Source organism: Otolemur garnettii, unplaced genomic scaffold (assembly GCF_000181295.1).
Source record: "Otolemur garnettii isolate 467f Iridium unplaced genomic scaffold, OtoGar3 scaffold00043, whole genome shotgun sequence".
In the NCBI taxonomy this organism is placed as follows: Eukaryota; Metazoa; Chordata; class Mammalia; order Primates; family Galagidae; genus Otolemur; species Otolemur garnettii.
Genome location: NW_003852438.1, coordinates 5150913 through 5159837, shown reverse-complemented (window position 1 = coordinate 5159837; position 8925 = coordinate 5150913). Strand labels below are relative to the sequence as shown.

Here is an 8925-nt window from a genome sequence, read left to right as displayed (position 1 = left end):
AAAAAAAGGAGACTTTATATTAACCAGCCTTTGTATTAACCTGGATGGAAATGGAACACATTGTTCTTAGTAAAGCATCACAAGAATGGAGAAGCATGAATCCTATGTACTCAATTTTCATATGAGGACAATTAATGACATGCACTTCCTGTAGCAGCCTGTATAGCCTATGGCTAGGAGGAGTTAAGAGTTATAAGAAATACCTGTATAGCTCAATAATGGAACACCTTAGTGAAAAGGGCATGGAGAGGGATTTAGCTTTCCTAACAAGCATGAGAGCTCGTGAGATGAGAGCATTGGTGAACTGGCAGTTTCTACACCTGTGGTGTTGAGCAGCATGAGATCAGCCTTATATTAGGCTGGAGGAGAAGGCAGTCGGGAGCATGCACATTCTATCACAGACCTGCTTACTCTGACTCTGTCTCCTTTCCTGCCTGCAGAACACCAGCACAGCCTCTCTCTGCTGAAGATTACTAAGCTCTACCAAAGACTAAGATCTAACTATTCTAAGACTGCTTTACTCTCTCTAAGACCCTTCTCTCTGTCTCTCTCCTGATAAAGTAGATAGCCCTCAGGCACCCAAGAGAAACTGTCAAAGTAGCTTAGAGGACCGTGTCCAGAACCTAGTTAAGCCGGGCCAAGACCTGGCCAGTCCCAGGCCCTGACAAGCAGTGCAGGAGTGGGAGGTGACAACTTCCCAAGGATTTTTTTATTCTTTTAGGCTAGCTTACACTTGGACTTTAAAATTCATTAAAAATCTACCTGAATTCTTTTTTTCCCTTAATATGGCAGCTCTGCCTTCTTTCTGCCTGACCATATGACAGGGAATTGCAGGTGGCCTTTAGGGGTTGAGGATAGCAGGCAGTCAACAACCAACACAAAACTCAAGCTCTTAGTCCTATAACCACAACAAAAAGAATTCTGCCAGCAACCTAGATGAGTTTGGAAGTGCATTCTTCTCTAGTCTAGCCTCCAGATAAGAACCCAGCACTAGATAACACCTTAATTTCAGCTTGGTATGAGACACTGAAGAAGACATGTGCCTAACCCCATAAAAACTATGAGATAGTAAGTGTTTTATTTTAGCCAGTGGTGGTGGTTCACGCCTGTAATTCTAGCACTCTGGGAAGCCAAGGCAGGTGGATTGCTTGAGCTCAGGAGTTTGAGACCAGCCTAACCAAGAGTCAGACCCCATTTCTACTAAAAAATAATAGAGAAATTTGCCAAGCCTACTTGGGAGGCCAAGACAAGAGGATCTCTTGAACCCAAGAGTTTGAGGTTGCTGTGAGCTTTGACGTCATGGTATTCTACCCAGAGTGACAGGCTGAGATTCTGTCCAAAAAAATAAATAAACAAGCCGGGAGCAGTGACTCACCCCTTTAATCCTAGCACTCTGGGAGGCCAAGGTGGGTGGATCAATTGAGCTCAGGAATTCAAAACCAGCCTGAGCAAGAGTGACATCCCGTTTCCACTAAAAATAGAAAACTGAGGCAAGGCGATTGTTTGAGTACCACCATTGTCACCTTGGCCAAGCCACCGTCATCTCATATACATGACTATAATACCTCCTAACTGGCTTTTCTGCTTCTTCTTCACAAAGCAGACTGTGTGATTCTTTTAAAATATGTCAGATAATGTTTTTACTCAAAATACTCTAAAAACACAAAAACGGCTTGGTGTGGTGGCTCATGCTTGTAATCCCAGTACTTTGGGACCTGAGGCAGAAGGATCTCTGAGTTTAGGATTTTGAGACCAATTTAGGCAACATAGGTGAGAGACTTTAGGTCTACAAAAACTTTTAAAATTAGCCAGGCACGGGAGCTCACACCTGTAATCCTGGCACTCTGGGTGGTCGACATAGGTGGACTGCCTGAGCTCACAGGTTCCAGACCAGCCTGAGGAAGAGCAAGACCCTGTCTCTAAAAATAGCCAGGCGTTGTGGCTGGGTGCCTGTAGTCCTAGCTATTCAGGAGGCTGAGGCAAGAGAATCACCTGAGCCCAGGAGTTTGAGGTTGCTGTGAACTATGATGCCATCAGACTCTACTGAGGGCAAGAAAGTGAGACTCTGTCTCAAAAATGTATTTAGAAAAAAAAAATTATGTCTGTACTGAACATGTATAGAATTTTTTCTAGTCATTATTCCCTAACAATATAGTATAACAACAATTTACATACATTGCATTAGGCATTGTAAGTAATCTAGAAATGACCTAAAGTATAAGGTAAGTTGTGCATAGATTACACATGAACACACAGTCACTTTTTATTGGGCACTTAAGCACTGCAGATTTTGGTATCTGAGGGAGGTCCTGGAACCAAACCCTCAAAGATAGTGAGGGATGACTGTATACTTAGTATAAAAAAAAAATGGTCCTGGCAAGATATTTTAATCAAACCCATCTTCCTTCCTTATATTTTAACATTTTACAGTCTTCCTTCCTTGGTTCTTTTATTGAATATTAGTAATAAGAGATCTGAAACACCAGTTTAAAATATTCCTAACTAGTTGAAGATTTTGGCTGGTCCCTGCCTTACCTGCTGAGCAATATGGGAAAGATGGGTTCCCTGAACTGCTGACCCAGGCTGAGGTGCTGTCTCCGAAGTGTTACTCTTGTGGGAATCTTCCATAATCAATTCTAAAGGAAAAAATAGCAGTTAAAATAAGAAGTGCTACAGGATAGTTATAGTATACTACAGTCATAAAAATTGATCATTTGGTTGCCTCTATGGAAGAGAACTGGTAGCTATGATACAGAGACAGAAAAAAGACTTTTCCTGGCATTTTTTTTTCAATTTTGACCCATGAGAACATGTATAAACTTATTAAAAGGCACATATGTATGTAAATTATGACTAAACTTTCAAAAGTTATCCCACTCAAGAAATATGATAGCCTTCCTGTCCATGGATATACACATTTCTTTCTCTAGTAGGGAACAATTTTTAATTATACATATAATTTTACAAAGATAACTTATTAAGTAAAAGTAGAACAAACAAAATTATACCTGAGGAGGTTCTAACTCTATATTCTAAACAATCAACTGAATGTATAGATTGGGTAAGAATGAGATAAATAAATAGGTTATGAGAGGTCAAATATGACAAATAGAGGGAAAACCACTAACAGACCAATAAAAGACTTGGGTTGAAGGCAGGGCATGGTGGCTCACACCTGTAATCTAGCACTCTGGGAGGCTGAGGCTGGTGGATTACTTGAGGTCAGGAGTTTGAGACCAGCCTGAGCAAGAGTCAGACTCCATCTCTGGGCTGGACAGAACCAGCTGGGCTGGCTCAGTGTCTGTAGCTCAGTTGTTAGGGCACCGGCTGCATAAACCAGGGCTGGTGGGTTTGAACCCAGCTTGGACCTGCTAAACAAGCAAGTAAGCAACACCACCAACAACAAAATAGCTGCATGTTGTGGCAGGCACCTGTAGTCCCAGGGAGACTGAGGCCAGAGAATCACTTGAGCCCAAGAGATTGAGGTTGCTATGAGCTATGATGCCATAGTACTCTACAGAGAGCAACAAACTGAGACTCTGTCTCAATAAAAAATAATAATAATAAAATAAAACAAAATAAATAAAAATAGCTGGGCATTGGTAGCAGTCGCCTGTAGTCCCAACTACTTGGGAAGCTGAGGCAGGAAGATCATTTGAGCCCAGGACCTTGAGGTTGCTGTGCTGTGAGCTATGATATCATAGCATTCTACCCAGGGTAACTGAGTAAGACTTTGTCTCAAAAAAACAAAAAAAAACAAAACTTGTTTACTACAGTACAAATTTCATATACAAATACATTTTCTGCAAAAATAAAATAAGCACCCAGCTGCAGCTATAAGGATGTGAGACAACCCCAAGTCTGGCACAATCATGAGAGCAGTAAAACATAGCTTCAAAGGTGACATCAAGGGGAATAAACTTGGGAAAGTGAGAAATCACAACAGGCTGAGATCTTGTTGACACAGGAAAGGGAAGGCAGGACACTTTCAAGAAAACTTGCAAAGAAAAGAATATTATTATGCTAGGCACTAAACTAAGCACTTTTAAATATGTCATCTCCTGGATTCTCTAGAGATGTGAAAATTTAGGCTCAAAAAAATTGTCTTTTTTTTTTGAGACGGAGCCTCAAGCTGTCCCCCTGGGTAGAGTTGCTGTCCCCCTGACAGCAACCTCCAACTCCTGGGCTCAAGTGAGTCTCCAGCCTCCACCTCCTAAGTAGCTGGGACCACAGGCACCCGCCACACGTCTGGCCATTTTTTTGTTGCAGCCATCATTGTTGTTTGGTGGGTCCGGGCTGGATTCGAACCCGCCACCTTAGGTGCATGTGGCTAGCGTCTCAGCCACTTGAGCCACAGATGCTGAGCCAAAAAAACTGTCATTTACTATGGATCTCACAGTAAGATGTGAATGTTAAGACCTAAAGCCAGAACTGTTTTAATACTAATTCTGTTCTTTCTTCTGTATCGTCCCTCTTCCAGGGATACCTTCACATTACGGATTACATTCCTGCCCTGGGTTCCTATTTCCTTCATGTTTTCACTATGCCTTGCACAGATTTTCTGCCTTTTTCTTTCTCTCTCTGTTTTAACAGATGGCATCTGCTTTGTCATGGACCTGAGGCTAGACAACAGTGGCATCATCATAGCTCACTGTAGCCTTGAACCTCTGGGTTCAAGTGATCCTCCCACCCAGCTTCCCAAAGTGCTGGGACTACAGGGGTCAATCACTGTGCTCAGTCTCCTTACACATATTTCTAATGAGGTTACTTAGCACTGAGGTGTTTATTGGCATGCATATTTCCCCCAGTGGTAAGCCTTCTATGGACAGGACCTGTATCATGAGAATGCATGCTTATTGCCCAGCAGAGACTTCATGCAGTAAACAGTAAATACTAAGAAATATGATACAGTATTGTTTTCTCATCTGATGAAGATGTCTTAGTTCCTTACCTATAGAGGTCGCTGAACTATGGTAAGCAGTCTCTTGCTCTACATTTCCACAACTGAACTCATTAACTCCCCTCAAAATTATTCTTAGACACCCTGAATCTTTCAGAACCTTAAGTGTGCCTGCTTTGCTTTTTCGCAACTCTTTCTTTTTATTTTTTTTTTAACTCTAACTTTCATATATACACTATTCCCTCTTCCAGAAACACTATTCACCTTCCTGTTCATGCGGCCTATTTCTGTGACTTATTCTTCCAGCAAATTTTCATGACTCCCCCAGACTGGTCTAGAAGCCCTGGCTGTACCCCCGTTAGCACATGGTCCCTGCTTTTTTCACTGCACTTGGCATAGTGTTGTAATGGCCTGTTTCTGTCTCCCCACCAGAGCGTATACTCTAGGGAGTATGTGGCTAGGGAATTAAAAACCACATCCAGTTCCCAGGACATTACTCCTCGCACACTTCTTACTGCTGAATAAATCAACGTGTTTACTTGCTTTTATCTACTTAAAACTGATAGAATAATGGTTAAAGAAATACCTTTAGACAATTACCTCACTCCAGCTTTAGAAATGGGGCAATGCAGGCACAAGAAAACTTGCAGGTAAAGTCTCCTTTAGGGTTAGAAGGGACTACCACCTACTGGTGATACAGTAGTACTGCACAGGTAACGCAGACCAGACGTAACCCTAAATAACTAACTGCCAATACCGTACTAAAGACCTCATGCTTTCAACTTTAGGACAACAGTTCTACACTGAGATAGCTGTATGTTATCAAGCCTATAGAAAAATAGCATTTTAATAAAAAACTCATTTCTGGGGCGGCGCCTGTGGCTCAAAGGAGTAGGGCACCAACCCCATATACCGGAGGTGGTGGGCTCAAACCCAGTCCCGGCCAAAAACTAAAACAACTCATTTCTATTGGCAACAAAATTCTCAGGATAAAATACATTTTGCAAACACAAGTACTGTACAAACTCTTGTCACAGTCGAGGCCAGTTTGTCAAACTGCCTGGCAGGTCTAAGCTAAAATAGCCTCTGAAGCATAAGGGCTCTCAAAAACTATCACTAGCTCAGCGCTCTTCAAAAGCTAACGAAACTAGACATTTAACGTCTACAATAATGTTAGAGATTAAGCTGCACATTCCACGGGGCAGCTGAAGGTGAGAAACATCAGGCTTCATTTTATGATACGAGAAAAAGAGAAAGTTTCCTCGTTATATTATTGCCTGCCCAGAGAGCTCCTCGCCGGGGGAACACCTGTTACGCGACACTAGGTCCCCGCTAATCTCCCGCCCGTCTCCAGCAGCGGTGTCTGTGTGATTACTGCCCTGTCTGCAGTTCCAGCAGACCGTAAGCTCCATGGGAGTAAAGGCGGTCTCTACCCTCCTGGGGAGCCCCGCACCGAGGCGTCCAGGTTGCGTCGTGAACCCCCTCGCGGAGTTACCGGTCCCGGGCGCCCGTCGGCGGACGTCGCGCGAAGGCCAAAGCCAGGCTGCCCTCCCCTCAACTCGGGCCCAACCCCGAAACCTTCGACTGCGGAGGGGCGGATTCCGAGGCTAAGGCCACCCCACGGTGGGAGGGTTCCGATTTTATTTTTCCTTTGGGGCCGAGAGGAAGGAGGAGACGAATTACACCCACATAGGGAAGGCGCGAGGGCCGGAAGCGCGCTCGGCCGGGTCACGGGCGACAGCCCCTCCCCTTTCCGCCGCGCGCCCTCCGCGCCCCTCCCCCACCGCCGCCGACCGCGCGCGACCCCCACCCGGCGCACGACCCGACTCGGCGTCCCCGCCAGCCTCGCGTCCCCGCTACCTCCTGGGCCGGGGCCACAGGGCACGTCCTACCCCGCCCCCCACTTACCTGTGGCTGCCGCCTCGCCGCCGTCCGGGGCGGGAACTTCCACTCCCCCCTCCCAGGTGGATCCAAATTCACTACCCACTTCCCCACCCCTTCACGCGGCGGGGAACGTCCCTCCTTCTCGGGGGTCGGGCGGGGCGGGGAGAACAGTGTCACTTAACAGCCAACTGTCCTAGGCTATCGTTTCCTCGGCAGTCAGGGCCGCCACTGGCGGCATGATCACCAGGCCGGGGGCGGGGGAGGGGAGGGGGGCAAAACTCAGTGTAAGTGCGCGTGGGGGGTGAAGTTAAGGCGGTGCCACTGCGCGGGCCGCCGTCCTGCGTCAGCGCGTTACTCACGTGATGTGCCGCCATCTTGCGCCAGGTCTCCGAGCGGCGAGGGGAGCGAGGTGTGACTCGGAAGGGCTCGCCCAGGCGGTGGGGTGGGGGTTAGGGCTCCCTGCGGTTCCTTTGCGCTTAGTGTCTCTGCCCTGTCCTCCCACACCTAAACTGTCGCTGGCTCTCGCCGGCTGTCTGCTGCCGGGAAGCCGTTCGGTGGGAGGCAGTTTCATCGGTTAGCGGCGTAGCTCAGAGTTGCCTCCGCTGCTTCCCAGCCTGGAGCTGCAGTCCCCGACCTTGACCGACGCCTGCTCTGTCCGCTTCCTGAAGGGAGAAGTGGCGTGTCTTCCTCAACTTTTTAGTTCACTGAATCATTTTAAATTCCATAATATAACGGCTGGGCGGGGTAGCTCACACCTATAATCCTATCACTCTGGGAGGCTGAAGCGGGCGATCGCCGGAGCTCACAGGTTCGAGACCAGCCTGAGCCAGAGTGAGACCCTGTCTCTAAAAATAGCCGGGCGTTGTGGCAGGTGCCTGTGGTCCCAGCTAGGAGGGAGGCTGAGGCAAGAGAATCCCCTGAGCCTAAGAGTTTGAGGTTGCTGTGAGGTGTGACACCAAGGGCGACAAAGTGAGACTCTTGTCTAAGATTTTTTAAAAAGAGAATCCTATAAAACAATGTGTGTACCCGGGCGTTGTGGAAGGCGCCTGTAGTCCCAGCTACATGGGAGGCTGAGGCAAAGAATCGCCTGAGCCCAGGAGTTGGAGGTTGTAGTGAGCTGTGACGCCCTGGCACTCTACGGAGGAGTGAGAAATACATATATATATTGGGCGGCACCTGTGGCTCAGTGAGTAGTAGGGCGTCGTCCCCACATCCCCAGGGTGGCGGGTTCGAACCCGGCCCCGGCCAGACTGTAACAACAAAAATAGCCGGGCGTTGTGGCTGGCGCCTGTAGTCCCACCTACTCGGGAGACTGAGGCAAGAGAATTGCCTAAGCCCAGGAGTTGGAGGTTGCTGTGAGCTGTGACTCCACGGTACTCCACTGAGGGCAATAAAGTGAGACTCTGTCTCTAAAAAAGAAAATGAAGAAAAAAAAAAGAGGCTCAGCGTCTGTGGCTCAAGTGGCTAAGGCGCCAGCCACATACACCCAAGGTGGTGGGTTCAAATCCAGCCCGGGCCAGCCAAACAACAATGATGGCTGCAACCAAAAATATAGCCGGGCGTTGTGGTGGGCGCCTGTGGTCCCAGCTATTTGGGAGGCGGTGGCAGGAGACTCACTTGAGCCCAGGAGTTGGGGGTTGCTGTGAGCTGAGATGCCACGGCACTCTACCCAGGGGGAAAGCTTGAGGTGCCTGTCTCAAAAAAAGAAATAAAGTAAAACAAAGAAACCAATTTTAGGCCTGGTGCCTTGGCCTGTAATCCTAGCACTATAAAAAAGCTGGGGCGGGTGGATTGCCTGAAGTCAGGAGTTCGAGACAAACCTGAGTCAGAGGGAGACACCCACCTCTAAAAGTAGCCAGGCAGTCTACTCAGGAGGCTGAGGCAAGAGAATCGCTTCAGGGTGGTGCCTGTGGCTCAGTGGGTAGGGCTCCGGCCCCATAAACCCAGGGTAGCTAGGTTCAAACCTAGACCCAGCCAAAAACCGCAGAGGAAAAAAAGTGTGTGCCTGTAGTCCCAGCTACTTGAAAGGCTGAGGCAAGGGAATCACCTTTAAAAAAAAAAAAAAAAAAAAGGATCACTTGAACTCGAGAGTTTGAAGTTGCTGTAAGCTATGACTCCATAGCACTCTATGGAGGGTGACA

The 8925-nt window shown here is 47.4% G+C and overlaps 1 protein-coding gene across 8 annotated transcripts in view; it reads right to left on the bottom strand.

Annotated features, from left to right (window-relative positions):
* The window catches only part of ATF1 (activating transcription factor 1), a 35040-nt gene extending 28152 nt beyond the window's left edge, over window positions 1-6888 (bottom strand). The window contains exons 1-2 of one of the 8 annotated variants that reach the window (XM_012805534.2): window positions 6809-6888; window positions 2536-2636 (exon numbers count right to left, since the gene is read on the bottom strand). In XM_012805534.2, coding sequence (XP_012660988.1) covers window positions 2536-2628 — 93 coding nt within the window. In that variant the 5' untranslated portion in view covers window positions 2629-2636; window positions 6809-6888. Of the gene's footprint in view, window positions 1-2535; window positions 2637-4951; window positions 5090-5486; window positions 5767-6333; window positions 6515-6808 lie in introns of those variants that run through there. The other 7 variants (XM_023513714.1, XM_023513716.1, XM_023513713.1 and 4 more) reach the window with 7 other exon arrangements.
* Between the last annotated feature and the right edge of the window lie 2037 nt (window positions 6889-8925).